At 38.9% G+C, this 20,615-nt stretch overlaps 1 protein-coding gene across 3 annotated transcripts in view; it reads left to right on the plus strand.

Moving 5' to 3' along the window:
• The window catches only part of MOB3B (MOB kinase activator 3B), an 80,525-nt gene that overhangs the window by 37,408 nt on the left and 22,502 nt on the right, over nt 1-20,615 (plus strand). For all 3 annotated transcript variants that reach the window (XM_079330899.1, XM_079330901.1, XM_079330900.1), the window contains one exon: nt 201-809. In XM_079330899.1, the coding sequence (XP_079187025.1) occupies nt 392-809 (418 nt within the window). In that variant the 5' untranslated portion in view covers nt 201-391. The remainder of the gene's footprint in view (nt 1-200; nt 810-20,615) is intronic.

Raw genomic sequence — 20,615 nt, forward strand, 5'->3', positions numbered from 1 at the left:
AGAGCCTCTATATTTAAAAAGAACAGAGAAGTTAATTTTTTAATACTTAAAAAATAAGACACTTTAAAAAAAAATCTTCACGTTAGGGGTTGGGCATTTTTTAAGGCTAATAATTGCTAGAAAATTCTGGTAAAACAGTAGCAAACTGACAGAACCAGACTTGAGCTTGCCATTGATGTGTATTGTTTTTATATCCTTAGGGAAATAAAGCCTTTGAGGGAGGCTTTCAAGAGGAACAGCTAATAAATTGCTCTGAAGTTGATACAAGCTTCTCTGGGAAAAAGAGCAGGGCCTGGAAAGCTTCTGATAGAGAGCAGCTGTTTTCAGATACTTATATTAAATCTCAGACGTGCTTTCCTGCCAGCTGCTGCACTGCAGAAGATTAGCAGACATGTCCATAGCACTGAAGCAAGTCTTTAATAAAGATAAGACTTTCCGCCCAAAACGCAAGTTTGAACCTGGAACCCAGAGGTTTGAACTGCACAAACGAGCACAAGCATCTCTCAACTCAGGCGTGGACTTGAAAGCAGCTGTGCAGCTGCCCATTGGAGAAGATCAGAATGACTGGGTGGCTGTTCATGTTGTTGACTTCTTCAATAGGATCAACCTCATTTATGGAACTGTCTGTGAGTTCTGCACGGAGAGGACGTGCCCAGTGATGTCTGGAGGCCCCAAGTATGAGTACCGGTGGCAGGATGACTTGAAGTACAAGAAGCCCACAGCATTGCCAGCACCCCAGTATATGAATCTTCTCATGGACTGGATCGAGGTCCAAATCAACAATGAGGATATATTTCCTACAAGTGTAGGTAAGTGTAAGGAAGAAGTCCTAAAGCGTAAACTGCCTTTCATTCTTGTACTAAGCATATTCTCTTCCCACATATTTAGGAACATTAAAGCTGTTGAATGGCAGGTGGGGAGGAGGTGGGATCAGAAATAGTATGCAGTGTATGAAATGTTAACTGTGGTTGCTAGCTATGATAGTGTTTGTTATCCGTAAGTGTTTGTCCCTGATGAGCCTGTCAGGTTAATCACTGAGGGTGATCAACATTGCATTAATACCTTCTTGAAAGCAAATCAAATTTATGACTTTGCACTTTGTCCAGCTACTTAGACAGATGCAGAATGGATGGAAAGCAAAAGTAGTCAGAGTGCTTTCCTAGTGTGTACGTCTATGTACAAAACAGTGGAGAGTCAGGAATGCAGTGAACTTAGCCCTCCCACCCTCTCTTGATTTCTCATCCAAAACTCACAAGCTGTGAAGTGAATTACTCACCAAAGTATTGTTTTCAGTATTATTACATATAACTAATAAGCATTGCTATTGTTTAAGCAGACAGTCCAGATGAGAGAGCCTTTAACAGCTTCACAAATTTCCTTTTATAATATTCTCTCCGAAGAGTGGCACAAGTAGGTTGAAGTATCCTTGCTGAAAGCAGAAGAGTGCATTGCGTACTGTAGACAACATAAACTTTTAGCTGTGGCTGCGTGCAACAACAACAACAACAAAGGAAGTTATACCTTAAAAATGTCATGTACTTGCATGATTTTTAGCAGTTTTAATTAATGGCTCCTGATTTACTGCTTTCAAATGGAAAAGCTGGGAGTTTGCTGTAAGAAATGCAAGTAGTATATTAGTTGGCCCAGATGAGTAACAAACAAGAAGAATGCTATATGTTATATTACCTCAACCCAATATTTTGGAGTTCATAGGCAGCTAGGGCCTGTGAGTAATTGGTAGATGATACATCAGGAGGCTGTGTCTATGAGTGTTTCCAGACCTTTGAAATACCTTACTGTTGGACTTGATGGCTATTTATCTGGACAAACCTGTGGTTTGTTTCATAGTTTCTATCACTTTTCTGTGCTACTCTAACAGGTAGAAAGGATGTGTTAATTACATTTTTAATCTGGACTTTGACAACACAGCCAGAAGAAGGAGGATATCAGAGGAAATAGTATCATATATTTTATGTTGTGAAAATTTTATTTTATTCCTCAAGCATTGGTTGCTTTTTGTTTCTTCAGGGTAAATAGTTTTTGGAGTTGAAGATTGGCTGAAGGTGCAGAGAAATAGGTGATTTTGCTTCCACTGGTATTACTACAGGCTTTTGTTATACCAAATTTTACCTTGGAGTATTCCAATATTGTTCTGTTTTCTTGTGGTTTGCATATGTGGAAGGTGTTGTCTGTCAACAGATATGGGGAGCAGGTAGCATACTCTTGTGCTGATGAGTTTTACTGAATCAATTTATAATCTCTAACACACAAGCATTCTGCCCTAGATGCACCCCCATTATATTTGTAATAAGATAGTTCTGAAGGAACTTTTATCCTGATGCTTTACCTATTGTAAGCTAATAATGAAATCAGTAAATATTCTCAGTCTACTTCCTCTCCCAGAAGCTTTTGCTGTTGTCGATTAAACTGAACATGAAGAAACTGAAGAAGGGGAAAGACTTCTGGTCTCTAAAATGATGCTGGACTCTGATAAAAGTCCAAACAGGAAAGCTCAATTTCATTAAAATCTTTGCCCCAGCCTGAATTGACTGTTGGACTGTGCCATATTCATATTACAGACTGAGATGATTGGACAGTCCCATAATGAGATTCTACAGATACCTTCAGAGCAATATTAGAGCAGCACTTGTACCCCTATTCCATTCTCGCCTCCTCTTCAGCCTTTGTTGCAGATATTGTGCTGGCCTCCTGCATTCTTCTCATTATCTGTTTGATTTGCCACTTTTCGTATGAAACTGCTGATAAAATTGTTTGGGAGGCTTTAGATCTTTCATTTCAGGAACAGACATATGCTATGTTGACTTTGGTGTTCTGAGTATCTCTTATGTGAGAAAGTCCCTACTTAGGGACTCAAAACAGTCAGAGGGAAGCTTTGATCTGTTCCTGGAATAAGTTGCCTTTCAAAAGAATATTTTTGATTGATTTTCACATCAGTCCCATATTTGGATGTGATACTGCCTGTCAACCTATTGAGTAGTCTTATAAAGCTTTGAATGAAATGCAGTCACTGAGCAGATGTATTGTTACCTGTTCTGCATTTCACAAGTGATCAGAGAGGGAACCTGTATTATTGTGTTAGTTACTGTATGTTCCTGCCTGTTCTGCAGCAGCCGTTGGTTAGATGTACCATAGGCATAGTACTAATTACAATCTCTATTTCCATTCATGATATGACAATTGTTTGTTCTTCAAAGCAGCTGAAATAAATATTGAAAGACTATATACTTAGAAAACAGGCTTATGTACGACCTTGCTAACAGGACAACAGTTTTAAAGTGTTGAGTGGCTGTAACTTAGAAGTAGCTTCATTGCTTTGAATCTTTCTACTCTAAACATAATAGTTCTGGAGAAGAAAAATACGTGTGCAGGGATGGTATTTGGGATGACTTTTCCATTAGCAAATAAGTTTGATGATGAGATTATATTAGTAAGAGCTGTTCACAGAAACACTGAACGCACTTTTTCTCGGCTTAATCCTATTAAACTTTTCTTCTCTCATTTGCTATATCTGATGGAAACTATCTCAAGAGGGATTTCAAGAGCTGTGATTGTGTGATTAAGTGCAGCTTTCACTGAGGAACTAGTTTCAAGGGAAATAATTTCAGAGTAGGGATAGCCAGGTTTGGTGGGATCTTCATTTTTGGTGGGAGCTTCATTTTGTGATGGTGGTGTTCCTCTGTGGTTTAAAAACAAAAACAAAAACCCCACAAATGCCATTGAGTTATAAATAGTTATAAATGATGTATTTAACCTTGTCAGTATTTATACTGGCACAATGGTCTCTGGCCTTTTACCAGTCAATCTGTGGTCTGGTATTTCCTCTCTGCTTTCCCCTGTCCTTCTGGTTTATTCATTTTCTGGTAAAGAGCCTCTTCCCTTAGCCACTCTCACACTTACAGGAAGCTCATGGTATGGAAACAGAGCTGTCAAGAATTGTGTGCTGGTGATAAAAGCAATTGCTGAATATCAAGACCAATTCTTTGCATTGCAAAACTTGAAGGACTGTTTTTGTAAAATGGCCTCACAGTCTGTAAAGGATTGCAGACATTATTATATTCTTGATATTATTTCCATTATTATTAATTTCTTTATCTATTTAAGTTGGTTAAGAAGCTGACAGCTCTGGAAACAAGCTCTGTACGTAACCACGTAGAGATCTGTCTCAGTTCTCAGTGGGTGAGAATGCAGTAATAGAAGAGAAGAGAGTCTGTATGCCTGCTCAGCCGCTACAGTGAAGCTATCCATCCCCAATATGAATTTTTGTAATGTGGTTGTGGTTTATTTAGCTTTAGAGTAAATTCTTCACTAACTGCTCCATAGGGACTAATACCTAGTCTCACTGTTTAATATTTTTCAAGGAATATATTCCTCAGCTTTTAGTAAACAGTCTGAAGAAATATTTTGGAGTGGAAAGATGTAGATCCTTGGAACAGATGCACTTTTTCTTGAGCTGTGATTGTCAGCTTTCAGCATATGAGTTTTGGCAATGTCAAAAAAAGGAGCTAAGAAAGAAAGCAGCTCTATTCTTCTGTGCTCCCTTTAAATCATGATTCCCAAACATTATGAATTAATTTAATTTATGTTCTTTCCTGTACTCATTGCAGCCTTAAAATGAGAGTAATTATGTCTTCTTTGGATTTTCAGTGAATGGAATGCTGAGGTGTTTTCTGTTGTAAGAGTCACTGGGAAAGAGATGAGATATTTAAGGCCACAGGGCATTATGTCACTTATTCTAATCTGAACTCCAGCATAACACATGCCAAATAACATCACCACATGATTACTTCATCAGGTCCAGAAATTGAAATGAGAAGATGGTCAAACAATAGAAAATGTTGCTGAAATGAACAGAAATTAGACTTTTTTCTGGCTTGACATAATGAGTTTTTTTCCTAATGAAGCAAGTAAATAGTTGAGAGAGAGCACAGGTTGTGCCATCTCCATCCTTCAGCGTTTCCAAGACCAGGGAGAATAAAGCCCTGAGCAGTCTGATCTGATGGAATGCAGGGTTCCCAAAATCAGTGCTAGCCTTTATTATTCTGTGATTCTTAATTCCAATTTCAGCACTGCCAGGCTGCCTAAGGAACTAGAAGAGCTAAATTGATTAAAATCTGATTAAGCACTTTAAGAAACCACAGTTTGACATTTAAAGAAAGTACAACATTACTTTTATGCTAAAGTTTTGTATAGGAGGATTTTAAAAGTTATTAATGTAATCAAATAGCCTAGTTGTGAGTGACCAAAATTAAAAAAAAAAACCAACATATTTAAAGCCTAGAACTTCAGCTGAAAAATTAATGTATCTTTATCAATACTTAGGCCATTCCATGTTTGATTAGTAAATTTCGGTAGGTAGCAGCTTCACTTTTTTCACAGAGCATGTATGTGATGCTGCTTCCAAAGAAAGGAGCCAGCATGTCACCACAATGCACCTAAAAATGCAGACCAAGATTCTAGAGGGCCCTTGTGACATGATTCAATTTTTTTATGGTTTCCTACCAGTATTGTGGTGGAATTTTTCTGGATCTCTATCCAGTAATAGTGGTTACTGCTTGAGGCAGTCCTCTGAAGCAGCAGAAGAACAGATGACAGGTGGATGTGAACAGGCAATGCTCAGCTACTTTTTCTGAGCAATGATCTCTTCACAATACAGCCTGTAGAAATGTGGGTAGTATGTTTCACATCACTGACCTTTTCTTACAGTTATATCTGTCTTATTCCTCTTCTGAAGTATGAGGAAGTGTCCACAGTGTGGGCAAAGTGGTGTTTGCTGGCATTTCCTGCATATATTTATTCTTTATTTTTTGGCAGCTGTTGTAATTGCACTGTCTAGGAGCTGCCTTTGTTTCATTTCACCAACCCAATAAAAATACACAATCTCTGTAGCTGGTATGTTTCCTTCTTTAAAGAAAAGCTTTGCCAAGGATCAAAGTAAGGGGTAAGATTAGTGGTTGTGAACTGGTAATTCAGTCACCTAGTGCTGGATGCATAGAGCTGTAGTCTACCATCTGAAGACTAATGTAAAATTCAAACAATCCTTTCAGCTTGATCTTTCAGTAGTCACACTATTGATGAATTTGGTCTATACAAGTGTCTTATTTTGTAAAGCTTATCTGCTCACCCCTGTTGCTGCCCTTTCTTAATCACTCCTTCAACATGGATGTGCCTGCCAAGAGCTTTGAATTAATCTTTGTGTCAATGAAATGAAGAAAATTCTGTGAGACAGACTGTTCTATGGCTATAGCTTTTATCCAGTCATTAAACTTTATAAATTCTATGCTTATAGGAATGTTACAGCACCAGCACAGCTATCCTCTTAGAGAGTTTGGTGTCTTGAAATATATGTGCTTGGAAAACATTGGGTAGATATTTTACTACTGTATTACACTTCTGAGCTTCGTCCTCCTTGCACGTTTTTTCTGTCCCTGTGGTTCAGGATCTAACAGGTGATTCTAAGTAACCTAAGCTGGCAGATGAACCAGCCCACAAACCTAGTGTGCTTTGGGAGCATCATCACAAAAGATTGATGAAAGTTGAATTACGTCCATCTGGATGGTGGGTGATGCAATTTAGAAGCTAAACTATCTGGTCTTCTTAGCACTGTAATACTTTCTTGCTGACTGATTGTCTTGGAGGAATTTGATTCCCTTTTTGTATCTGATATCTAAAATTATTTGATTAGTTTAGGTATTCTACTTATACAAGAATAGGGACTGAAGCTTGGGAGTAGTTTAGACAGTCCCCAAGTCATATCATTGTTAACCTTTCCACATGCCTTCCTCAGTGCACCCCTTTGGTCTGTTGGTAAGTGTACCATTTGAGGTACATAAAGGTCCTCTGCCAGATCATATAAATCAGCCCATTCTTCAGTCTAGTTCTGAGCATAGAAGAAAATATGTGCAGAAAATAAGTGCAAATCTATTAGTGTACTCCCTGCTTTTCCATGAGAAGGATTTGGCACTGGTGGTATGAAGGAATGCTGTGTCACCTGGAGAATGTGTACCAGGAGTCTGATGCCTTGTGTGATGTATTTTCAGTATTAAGATAGTCATTAATGGCTAAAAAGCACTTTTGCTAGCAGACTAAAAAGCAGGTTTCCAGGGCTTTCTTCCTCCATTCTTCCCTTCTTAAACTTGAGGGAAGGAAAAAATAAATCAGCTGAAGTGGTGGCATGAATGGTGGTGGAGGGAAAACTTGAGAGCAGAGGGATCTAACTGATTCTGCAGAGGTTTCAGTACCTCTGCTCAGTCCAATGCTGTTTGTGGAGGAAGAAAGAAGTACAAACACTTGCCAGAAGTGGCATTCCATGTGGGAAGTAGGGTGGTCTGTCCAATATCTGCCATCTTCCTTGTTCTTGAGGGATTCAGCTTTCCAGCACATTGTCATTACTTAAATTAATCTCTCAGAGAATCAGCAATGCCATGACTACAACTTCTACCCTAACTGAACTTATGACCTCTTCTCTTTACCCACCTTCACAGCACAGCCAGTGTCTACAATATTTAAATAGGCATGCTGGGGTTGAGCTTGTGCCTTGCTCAAAAATTGTGGGAAATGTGATACCTTGAACATGCTTTACCTTGGAAAGTGAATTTTTGTGAACTGAGTACTCTGCATTCTGCAGTGGTGTGTGAATTCCTTTCTCTGATGAAGAAGAAGAATAGCTTCTTATATGAAACCTTATAAATAAAGACTTTTTGTCACAAGCTGCAAGGCAGAATGTGTGTAGGAGAAGAATTTACATACCATAATGACTTTGCTGATTCATTGTTTGGGACACAAACAAAATAAGATTCACAGGAATCAATTTTCTTAGTGACTACTTTTTGCTTATTTATTTTTGCCAAACTGAAGTTGTTGTTTAAGCTGAGAAATATTATAGGAAATAGAAATATTATGGGAAACTTTGAGAAATGTTTTTTCATCCTTAAGGTCAATCTTCTGAGGACAACACTGCTACTTCGGGGCATGTTTTATGCACAGTCTGGACAAGGGAAGAGATCTAGGACAGGGCATCATCAGCTGCACCAGATATATGGTAACAATTATCACAATGAAGTGTGGTCATAGAGGCATAAAAATAAAATAATTTAGTCCTAATTTGTTTAAACTGCAATCTCAATTTGACTTTACTGTTGAATGGCTAGAGTGCCACTTAGCTGGCTCTTAGGGAACTTTTGGAAGGCCTAAATCCAGGAGAGAATCTTTGCTTCAGACAGAAACATCAATACTATTTTTAAGTTTCTCCATCCTCTTTCAAATAGGATTTTTTGCCTTCTAAATTCACTTACAGTATGTAAATAGATCAAAATAAGAAACTTTGGGAGAGAGAAAGCTTATTAGTTGTTTTTAAATTAGCTTCTCATGTCATTTCTTTTTTTGAAGAAATACATGGATTAAAAAAGCATTGTGCAGCTAAAAGCCATGTGGGAGCCTTTTTATCCAAACTGGTGTGGCCAGCAGGATCAGGGCAGTGATCTTCTCCTTGTACTTGGCACTGGTGTGGCCCACCTTGTGTCCTGTGCCTGGTTCAGGGCCCCTCCCTGCAAGAAGGACATTGGGGTGCTAGAGCAATTTCAGAGAAGGGCGACAAGGCTGGTGAAGAGTCTGGAGCATAGGCCTTATGTGGAGGGCTGAGGGAGCTGGGAGTGATAACTCTGGAGAAAAGGAGAGGGGCATTGCTCTCTACAGCCACCTGATGGGAGAGTGCAGCCAGGCAAGGGTCAGCCTCTGCTCCCAGACAGAGCGCGACTGGACAAGAGGAAATAGCCACATGTTGTGCTAGGAGGAGTTTTGATTGAATATTGGGAAAAATTTGTCCATGAAAAGCATTGGAACAGGCTGCCCAGAGAAGTGGTTGAGTCGTCTGGAGATATTTAAATGGCATGTAGATGTCATGTAGTCACTCTGGCACGTCTTAGTAATTGATTTGGCAGTGTTAGGTTTACAATTCAACTTGATCTTAAGGATCTTTTCAAACCTAAAGGATTTAATTATTTTTTTATCTGTAGACACAAAGCCAAGGATTATACACTCAGATAACCTGAAACATTTGTAAGTACACTGTTCATTCTGATAATGCCACCAAAAACCACCAAACTATTATTATTTATAAGTGTGATTAAGTCACTTGTGTGTTTACCATTAAAATACAACTCTATTAGTACATTTCTGTGCCTAGTTCTGCAGAAGTTCTCTCTGCCTTAAGGAGCTTTACATGCTCACAGAAAAAAAAGCGAGAGATTACAGGAAGAAAAATAATTTCCAGAGAAAAGCTTTTTAGTATGGTTTCTGCTAGAATAGGTTCTTGTTCATCATACTAGTTTTGTCAGTGTTTTCAGCTGAACACTCATTGGTAGTGCTGCACATGACATGATTAGTCCTTGTCTACATGACTGCATCTTACATATTTCTTTTCTTCATGAGTGTGTTTGCATGTGTTAAGGCCATACCAAAAGATGGGCGTCATTCTGAAGAGAGTTTATTTCAGAGACTCTGAATGGCTTCCCTTTAGGTCTGTGTTGTATTCACAATTTTTGTGGTATGTGGAACACAATGTAGACCATGCAGAGGATTGTAAGTACTCTGTTTCTTAGCTACTCAGTACTTTGAGGCAGATAACTTGATATCTTGACTATGATGTGATCTTGAAAAAGATAGCTGTGTATCTTTTAGTGTATTCCTTATTAAGGGTTGTGAAAGGCCTGGGACCTTAACAGATAACTTTAAGTTGGAAGGACAACAGTTGCCTTTTTTGTTTTTGAAAAATATAAATGCGTGCAACCCTGAGCATTAACATATAAGGTTGCTTAGGAGGTAGAGGAGAAGAAAAAACAGACATCAGTCTCGCACCATGGTCAATCTTTGAACTGTTAAGGACAACGTTCATTTTGTTAGAAAACTTTTCTATGGTACATGCAAACCTCCTGCTTATTCACTGTCTCTTTGTCCTTAGCAAGGGGGCCCAAGGCTTGCCATGTATGTTCCACAAGACTGTGATGGAATAATTTAGCCATTCATTAAAATAAAACAGATATAAGTTTATGTGCAACTTTCAGGAAAAGCTGAATTACTCTTGAAAGCAGGTTCGAGTCATCATTGGTTCACAATGGAAAGAAGAGCTTGCTCATACCTTTGTCATAGATGCCAAACTATCAGCACCACAAAGGATTTACATCTGGTGCTGTGTACTCAAATACTAGTGACACTGCTGTAGAATGTGTTTCTTCATTTAATGTTGCAGTAATGAGCAAATAGATATTTGTTTTCCTATCAAAAATGGGCTTTGAGCATAGAACTGTTCATATTAGTTGGTTGTACTGTAATACTCCCAAGACATATTTTCTACAGCATCCTAGCTAATGGAAACTTCAAAAAGTAAATAGCAGGAAAGTTTCTGAAGTACATACATACATACATCCACACACAGATCCACACATAGTACATACATAGATCCACACTGAGTGGTAGAAAATAAAGTAACTGAAAACACTAGAGCAACTCAACAAAAATGGATATTGGCCAGCTTATACTTCATGTTTTGATAGGGCAATTGTTTGCTCTGGTTCTACCAAGGAAACCTGTTGTGTGCTGGGGAACTGCCTGATTTGAGAAAACCTAAACAAAATGTAGAAGCTTTGGTAGGTTGTTCCTCCCTGTTTCTATGGATCTATCCAAGAAAGCATAAAATGCTCTTGTACCTTTTCAGTGTCTCAGAAAAATCAAAGCAGAAACCTTGGATTTTTCAGAGCTGCAATGCAAACACTTCTATAAATATGACCAATATAAGGCATGTCTGTAGGTGGCGAGTGTTAATTGGAGGTGAGTCCTTGATAATTGTGAGTTGTGTTTTCTCAGTCCACTGGTGCAGGCCTTTATATTTGACTTGCTTGCTTTCTCCTTAAACAACCATTCTGTGACTGTTCATGGGACGTGTACAGCTTTACAGGTCATGGTTTTTAAGCCCTGTAGACCTTCATCTACAGTCTCCAATCTGCCCTTAAGTTACCTCTGTGCAGAGCTGTTATCCCCACAAAAATCTATTTTCTATTTGACTGGAATTGTACAGATATACAACAGAATCTGGAATTTAATTTTTTTTCTCTTTCATTCTCTACGTTGTAACTGACTGTAAGCTGAGCAGTTTTAACTGAAACCCATCAGCCAACACATTCCAGAAGCTGCTTGCAGTGAAACAGGAAACAAAATGTGCATCCTGCATATACCTTTTGGCATTCAAGGCCAAAAGATAAAGGCCAATCTTACAGATGTATCTGTGAGAGGACAAGTGCTTGACAAACAGATCTGATGCATCAAAGGAATTATGTAAACAGTTGCCTTCTCTGTTACCTTCTGCAAGCCATGTGGATAGGTCTGCACAAGCTATACTGAAGCAATAAACTTTAGTTCTTCTACCCTGATGTTTAATGCAAGCTCCATGTGCCTAAGCTGTGACTGTTGTTACGCTGAACTCACATGAATGACAGACTCCCCAGAGAAAGGCTCTGCAGACTGATAGTCATTCTTGGGCTGAGTTGTAAGCTCTGTGTCACAGGAATAAACAACCCTTACAGCACAAATTCTTCAGTTACAGTGCAACAAAACTACATGTGCATATATTATTGGCCGTGGAAATAAAAAATAATTTTTAGTGCCTGACACTGTTTATATGAAATCCCAAGTCATTACACATTTTTGATTACACATTTAACCTAAAATAATTGTTTCCAAGTGGAAAAAAACCATGAAAGCCAAGGCCTAAATTGTTCCCTTTTCCTTGAAGACTCGCCCAAGATGCTGTCCAGCAGATGATTTATCATGGCAGTTGGGTCCTTGATGTGCAAATGGCTATAGGAATTTCCTAGAAACGCAGATCTCTGTTGTGTTTCATGTGTCTCCCTTTCCAGAGGTCTGCTTCACTTGGAAAATCCTCTGAGTCATGCTTAGAATCCTTGGAATAGGGCTTATGTGTGATACCTGTTCAGTGACTGTTTTGTATGACTGAGCAGGAAACTCAAAGTTTAGAAAAGACATGACAAATGCTCAAGCATCTCAGCAGCACCATGGAGTGAAACATGCTTTACTGACAGTGCTGACATTGGGGATTTTTAATTTCTTTCCATCTCACAGTGAATCATGTCTTGGAATTTCAGGAAGGCAGTGCCATTTCAGATGCTTGAATATATACAGTGAAATTTGTATTTTCTTCTCATAATGTGAATCAGTGGCACTTTGGCTCATTTAGAAACAAAAGGATGATTGCTGAGTAATCAGCAGGAATCAGAGATAATCAAGAAGGGAATAATCAAAGTCAAGTAATAGTTGGAGGGGAAAAAAGAGAGCAATGAACACCATGTCTTTCATAGACTAACCTTTCATCTGGATATGGAAGGAGGTATCTTTTCTTTTTAAAAGCTGATGTTCAGGTGAACTGAGAAACATTGTAGTTTACCAATAAATGTGTACTGTCAACATTAGCATAGTGAAATAATAATGATTGTTATTTGTACAGCATTGACTCTAACCAGAATTAACAGAAAAAACTTAGTGCTGTAATAGACAAATCCCTGAAACTGGCTATTGCACTTAGCAGCAAAAACCTATCCAAACCACATGTTGGATGACATCATACCTTTTAGAAAAGTGCCAATGAATATTTAGGCATTATAAAAATACATCTGTTTAGAATTTATATACTTTAAAATTAGTTGTCTACCATGACTGCCTTTCTTCTGGATTTTTAGGGCTTGGTTTTGTTTGGGTTTTTTTAAGGACGTGTAGTTGTTCAAGACCCCTGTAAGGCATGATAAATGTTACTATTTCACTTGTCAAATTGAAGGCCAAATCTCAGGTTCTCAAAGAAGTCTGCTTAGTATGTAAGTGGCTGTTCAGGTAGGACATTCTACGTAAAAATTATTTTTCTTGACTTGCATGGTTGTTTGATTGTGGATCCAGAAACGGTTCATAAACACTTGGTACTAGTGTCAGTGATGCCAAGTGTACTTTTGATCTGTTCTTAAACTCCCTGCTCTGTATATGCATTTAGAGTAAAGAAAATGTAAACTGAAAGGCTTTAGAAAGACTCCCAATCCCATGCGTTTCTAGCCCTCTAGGAGAATACAGTTACGCAGTTTCTAGGGGAATTAAAACTGAATATCAAACTGAAAGATTTTACCTAGCTGTTGCTTTACACAGAACCTACAAGATTATACTACTTTGAACATTTGATTCCAGATCCCTGGCTTTTAAACACACAATCTGCTGAAGGAAGGCTGTAAAGGTCAGAGCAAGGGTTCATTCAGCCAAACAGGGCATGTTCATTGGAGAAGAATGCAAGAAAAGGGAAAGATGCCATTTCCCAGTTTCCAGAAATTCACATGATAGATAGTGTCTCAGAGATGTCAAAATATTCTCTGGCTCGGAAGATTCTGGTAGAAGATTTCTGATGAAAATCTCACAAATTATGATTTTACTGTCTTATCTTCATGATGACTCTTCGTTTTATGCATTTCAATTTTATACTGTTTTGGGCTGCATTGAGAACTTCTGTCTTTGAATTTTCCTGACAAGGAAAAGAGCAGTTGATAAATTGTCTTTGGACAGGCATATGTTGAAAACGTTTTATGTCACGGTAGCAGTTGCATCCAGACCCAAAACTTTTGATCAAAAAGCAATGCTTGTTTAGTACTAAGGTTGTATTTTACCTGACACTGGTTGAGTATCAGTTAACTAACAAGATATATTTTTGCCACAGAGATTGCAAACATTTGTTGATGTTCCAAGGTATGGCAAAAGGTGTCAAGAAGCTGAAAATTGAAAAGAAAAAAAAAAAAAAAAAAAAAAAAAGAAAAAGGAAAGGTATAGTAATAGAATTGTCTTCTGAGAAACCAACAGAAGAAAAAGAGAAAAGAAGGAAAAGACCCAAACACCACTGAAATTCATTGACTCAAAAAATTAGGGTTATTCACTCATGTGGACATTTGCCACCAGCATTGTGATAAAGTTTAGGGTTTGTGTAGTTTGTGCCTCCACAGATAGGAGAGGACACTGAGGATGTCTTTTAAAGATTCAGCTGCTAGGGTGTGAGCTGAGAAGTTTGACTGTAAAGCAAGCAATGTATATATTCAAGATGCAAAAATTATCACAGAGAATATAGCCTTAGCTAAAATGAAGGTTTTCCTTGTTCATCTCTCCTATCATCTGCCCAAACTTGCTCTAGCATGTGTCCTATTACAAGACCTCAGCTGTTAAAGCATGCAAAACATTTTATTCCATTTGCAATATGTCTTTACGGTTCCTCTTTAAATAAACTGTAAAAATCTTTTAATTCTCAAAGTGAATCCTGGTGACAACAGGACCTTCCTTCAATTTTTTGAGCAGGCTTTTCTGTATGTGTATTTTTATAGGACTAATTTTAAAAAGCTGTGTTTATTGTATCAGGATCCTGCTTTGTTGGTAGTGCAATTTCTGGTATTTTTTATCATCAGGCTTGATTTCATAAATATAGGGGAAGCCGAGTCAGGCTCTAAATATCATTGACTTTCAGTGAGATTTTTGAATCTAAAACCTTAATCTTTTATAAACCCTTTTTAAGATAGGCTGGTTCTTTATGGCATAACTGGGAGCATTAAACTAATGATTTCTGTCATTGGAAGTATTTCAGAGTATGTAGGCCAAAACAAAAAATAAATGAAAAAACCCACAGTAGTTCCTTCCAGCACTTGCAGTTAGTGCTACTTAGCACTTTGGCTGAGTGACTGCTTAGCCAAAACTGTCCTAAAGACATAGAAAATTTCTTGAACAGGTGGGGTCCTCTGATGTACACCAGCACTACTGTAGTGCACCAAACCCTGCTTATGTGTGGGACAACAAAACTGGATTTCTGCTTTGGCAAGAAGTTCTGTGTCAGGCAGTTACAGAGATCATGGAAAAATAATACAGCTGCTTTTGAGAGCTATTTCAACTCTTGCTTTATCCTGCAGTTAAACACATAAAAGCTCACTGAAGATTGCAACAGCTAATGAACTGTAGCTCCTTTCAGCATCATGGGGATATATAGCTATGGAGGCCACAGAGGTCTTATTAAAACACTGTTCCTGTAGAGAATTCAGAGTCCCCATTTCTTTTAATAGTTTGATTTTTGGAATATTACATTTTCAAACCAAACAAGTCCTTTTCAATCTTATTGTGTGTCACATTGTAATAATGTAAACTGTCAACCTGATAAATTTATGGCTACAAGATAGATATTTACAAATGTTTCCAGTGATAACTGGCTTTTGCTCTTCCAGCAATGAGAAAACAAACTGTCCAGTGTCAGACATATTCTGCCTTCACCAAGGTACCTGGTTGAGCATGTACCTAAGCTGTCTGCATCTCTGAATCTGTTTCCAGTCTCTAGGCTCTGCTGTTGGATGGAAGTGCAAGTGTGTCCATTCCTCTCCTGCTGTTGGGGAGGGAATTGTTCTGTGAACCTGTCAAGATACCTGTAATCAGTAGCATGTGGTCTAGGTCTGGTACCTAAGTACTCCTATAGCCGTACAAGTCCAGATGGGAGCTGTATAGTACAAATCCAGGTTGGTTGATGGATCAGGCCTCCTCAACTCCTAAGTGATCATGTTTAAATCACACCCTAGCAGCTCTGGTATGAAGGTGCTCCTTAAAGGTTATGAGTGCAGTGTTACCACAGCTCAGAGGCACGGAGCTCTCTGGCACTGATCCTCATATATGGGGCTGTACTGGACAAAATTAGGGAGTCACAGAATAATTTGGGCTGGAAAAGACCTCAAAACAGGGCCATGTAGAGCCGATTGTTCAGTCCATGGATGGAGACTACACAACCTTGCTGGGCAACCTGTTCCAGTTCTTGACCACCTTCAGAGCAAAAAATCATTTTGTTGTGGCCTGGTGGTATTTCATGTCTTATTTTGTGCCAGTTTTCTCTTGTCCTGCCAGCTGGACTATGGAGAAGAATCTGCCCTCTCATCTTCATTCTCTCTCATCAGGTACTCACACATACATAAGATTCCTGGTGTGTTCTATTTTCAAAGGGAAAAGTCCTACCTCTGAGCCTCACTGCATATGAGAGATGTTCTAGTTACTCCAGCCAGTATCTCTGGGGTCCTGCACTTGACACTGTTCAGTTAAATCCATGCCTTTCTTCTACTGAAGACCAAGCATTCAGGTGCAGCCTCACCAGGGCTGAGTAGAGGGAAGGATCACCTCCTTTGACCTGCTGCTGTTATTCTTCCTAATGCAGCCGAGGATTCTATTGGCCTTTTTCACTCTGAGAGCATACTGTTCACCTATGGGCAGCTTGGTCTGCCAGAACCCAAATGTTTCCTCAGCAAAGCTGCTGCTTTCCAGCTACTCAGCTGCCAGAATGTATTGGTGCTTCAGTTGTTTCTCCCCAGGAGCATTACTGTGGATTTACCCATGCTGAACTTAATGAGAGTTCTCTCGCCCATTTTTCCAATCTGTTTGGGTCCCTCTGAACAGCACTGCACCCATGTGATTTATCAGTCATTCCTCCCAGCTTTGTGTCGTCTGTAAACTTCCTGAGAGTGTACCCTGACCCAATATCCCAGGTCATCAGTGAAAAGGTTAAACAGTATTGGCCCCAGTATTGAGCCTTGAGATACACAGGTACTGACTTGCCTCCAGCTGGATTTCAAGCCACTGGTAGCAACTTTCTGGACCCAGCAGCTCAGCCCATTTTCAATCCCTGTCATTGTCATATTTTCTAACCCTCACTTTGTCAGCTTGTCTGTGATGGCAGACACAGAGTGACTGTGCTGGAGTCAAGTAAACAACATCAGCTAATCCCCGCATGTTAACTGCCTAGCTTGTGACCTCATTGTAAAAGTCATCAGGTGGGACAAGTGTGTTTTCCCCTCATAAATACATGCTGATTGCTCTCAATAAACATCTTGTCCTTCATGTATTTGAAAACGTGTTTCAGGAAGATTTTCCCCCAACAGTTTCCCAGAGACTTAGGTGAGGCTCTGGAGTTCCCCACATTTCCAACTCATCCTTCTTGAAGATAGAAGTGGTCTTTGTTTTTTCCCGGTTTCTAGGAACATCCCTCAACCAGATGACCTTTCAAAGGGAATCAAGAGTGGCCTTGCAGTAACAGTTCCCTCAGCACTTTTGGGTGCATCCCTTCAGGTCCCATGGATTTATGCATGTCAAATATGCTTAACCTTCCTCTAAGTCCGTTCTCCGCCACAAAGTGTAATTATTCTTTTTTCCATACTTTCCCTGTGGTCTTGGATTTCTAAAGGCCAGTCTTATTAGTAAGGACTAAGCCTAAGAAGGCACTCACTTTTCTGTGTCATTTGTCACCAGTTTGCATTATTCATTAAGTAGCAGACCAATAATTTCCTTTGTTTTTCTTTTGCAGTTTGTTTTCTTGTAAAATCCTTTATTGTTGCTGTTCACGTACCTTCCAAGATTCAGCTCCTGTTAGGAGTGATATGCTCATTGCACATTCATGCAGGCCTCCTGGAAGATTATCCTGCTTGATTTCATACTTGTCTGAACAGACCTTTCTTGTGCTCCAGGAGGTGATCCTTTCATATCATCCAGTCCTACTGGAACCTTCTTCTCCACAGGATTTTATCCCATGGCATTCTTCCAAGCAGACCCCCCAAAGAGATGGAAATGGCTTTTTGTGTACTCCAAGGCTGTGGTCTTAATTTTTTGGCTTCCTATCATCTTTTAGGATCTGTCCTCCACCACTTTATAGTCACTGCAGCCAAGACAGCCTCTAGCTGCTGTGCTTCCCAACAGTTCTTCCATCTTTTTAAGTATCAGACTTGGCTGAGTACCTTTCCTTCTTGGCTCCTCCACTGTGTGTTCCTGGAGGTTGCAGTGCACTCAAGATTTATCCTGGATTACTTGAGTCCTGCTGCACTGTCCTTCCAGTAGATATTACTGGTGTTAAGGCTTCCCTTGAGGAGCAAAGGCTGTGACTCTTAAACTTCCACTTTTTTGCAGAAGGCATTACCAACATTTTCCTGAGTAGGAAAACCATGGCACATTCCCACCATGTTGGTCTGCCCACTAATCTTGATGCAGAAGCTCTTCTCTGACTCCTGTCCTGTCCCAAGGCAGACCTGTTTGGATTTCAAATGCTCACATCACTGTGCCTGCCTCTCTTTCCTTAAAAGCCTGCATCCCCTCATTGCAGTCCTCTAACCATTCCATCAACATTTATAATGCCGTCACTTAGAACAAGTGTTACAATTCCTGATGTGCATGTAACTACATTTTAAATGGCATTTGTGGTATGACCCTAGATGGCAAGCTAGCCTGAATCTGACCTGCCAAAATGTTCTCTGCTGTATCTGGTAGATGTCAACCTCCTTCTTCCTAAACCCCTTGAGGCAGTGTAGCTGACAGCTGCTGGAGACACTGGCAGGTGGCTCTGGAGAGGGATAACAGAAGGTGTGGCAAGCAAAATCCATTTCTGCAAAATCTCTCAGAGTATAGCTACTTATACACACTTACTTATTCAGAAAATAAGTATTCAGAAAATAAAATAATGTGGATGATATGCCCTGTAAACAAAGAGAAAAAATAGGATAGAAATATAGGTTATGAATCAAATTACAGATAAATTTTAAATTATTAAAAACTGAAAATTGCCTTCTTTGTAGAATGGCTGACTACAAAAACTAGAATATTGAAGATCAGGCTTACTAGTTTCAGATTATTTTTGCTTTTCTTTTTCTTCATAATATTTTCTTCTAGAATAGAACAAATGATATCTTTCTCTTCTTCATATTTTCTCTCTTCTTGGCTGCTATATATTCCCAGCACTCTCCTCTATAATGTATATATTAATCTGGTCTAGATTTATTCAGATAGCTCTAGATTTATAAAGATAGGAACTCGAAGTTGTTATCTTCCACCACCAATTCTGTTACCTAATGACTAAAGTTTTGACTAACAATCTGTTGATCAGAATATGATCCCAAAAAGGCAAGTAGTTTGTCTTCCAGGGGGTACTTCTTTCCAGAGTGAATGGACACTGCTTTCTTTTTTAAACTTCCAATTGTTAATTTCTGTTGACTGAGACAGAAAAAGACATGAGTGTGAGACCTCTCAGCTGCAGACCCCAGCCACTAATTCAGCCAGTCAGCCCCTGCAGGCTTTGGCAGATGGCTCTTCCTTAGTACTGCATCTTTAATGTCCTATTTCCCCTTGTTGGCCAGGGACAAGCTGTAAAACTACCTAATGGTGCTTAAAGATACCTATTAAACTTATCATCTGCATACCACATTTGAACTCCACATTATTTTATTTCTAACATGGTTATTCCAAGAGAGATAGCCACAAAGCTTCCAATTTCTATTTCACTTGCTTTTTAACATCATCCTTTTTTTTTTCTTTTTTTAAACAGAAGCATGAAACTTTTTAATGTTGGTGGTCAAAAAGGAAAAGCTTGGAACAGTTTTTAAATTTTCAGAAATTATTAACGATTTGATCAGGTGACAATGTGCATCACAGAAACACAAGATTCTTTGGATAAGCCTTACAGTGGATGTTGGGAATGTGTAAGAGGCAGCACATGATTCAGGGCAATGGACAATCTCAGTCTAAGGCCATATACAGCATTAACTCCCAAGAGTGTGGTGAAACTTTACTGCCCGAAGGAATAAAGTAAAGGGCAGTGGGAAAGTTTTAGGAGTTTTCTGTGATCATGAAAGTTGGAGGACATGTTTATGAAAGTTACACACTGAGGGCAGCAGATTATTCTTGGTGATGCAATGCACCTGAACACTAAGTTGAAATAGCAGAAAATGGCTAAACTGCCAAATGAATACCTGCAAAAGAAAGTCAAGCAGGCCAAGGTGTTATGAGTGGGTGAGCTAAAAGAATGACAAGCAAGAACCCAGAGAAAGCTGGAATAGATTTTACTCTTCAGAGTACAGTGTAGCTTCAGAGACCACTGAAATTGATCATCCAAGAAAAATCCAAGCATTCATTTTAATGAGGTGCTACTGGAGGGAATGGAACAATTAACTTTCTTACTGTTGCCTTACTTTAGAATTGGATGGTGGATGCCCGCTTAGGGAAGAACTCAGTTTGTATTAGCCCTGTAATTAACCCCTAGACCAGAAAAATTTACTCCAGTTAAATTAGGGTGCCTCTGTTTTTCAGCTGAATTTGATGATAGAGAAATCAACTTATTTTTTAGCTAAAATAACCCTTGTCTTAAAATAACCCTTATATTTGTTCTCTTCCAAACCTTCTGATCCAGGTCTGCATTTGGTATATTTTACTTATTTTTCTTCAAAATTTTACTTAGCCGTGACTGTATTTTACAAAAGCCATTGGTGTAGGTCACGCTATTGCATCTTTTGAAATTGTTTCTGTAACTGTCCTTTGCTAATGACATTAATATACTATTATTCTGCTTAGGTTTTTTTCTTTTAAAGAGGTAAGATACTTTTGCTTATTGATTTTCCAGACTCATTTTCAATTAAATTAAGCTAAGCTTTCTTTGATTTCCAAGTACCAGATGGACCCCATGGCATCTGAAGAGTCAGGTTTTATCTATTAATGACATAGTGGGATAATCTGTTTAA

This window comes from Erithacus rubecula, assembly GCF_903797595.1.
Source record: "Erithacus rubecula genome assembly, contig: SUPER_Z_unloc_1, whole genome shotgun sequence".
NCBI lineage: Eukaryota > Metazoa > Chordata > Aves > Passeriformes > Muscicapidae > Erithacus > Erithacus rubecula.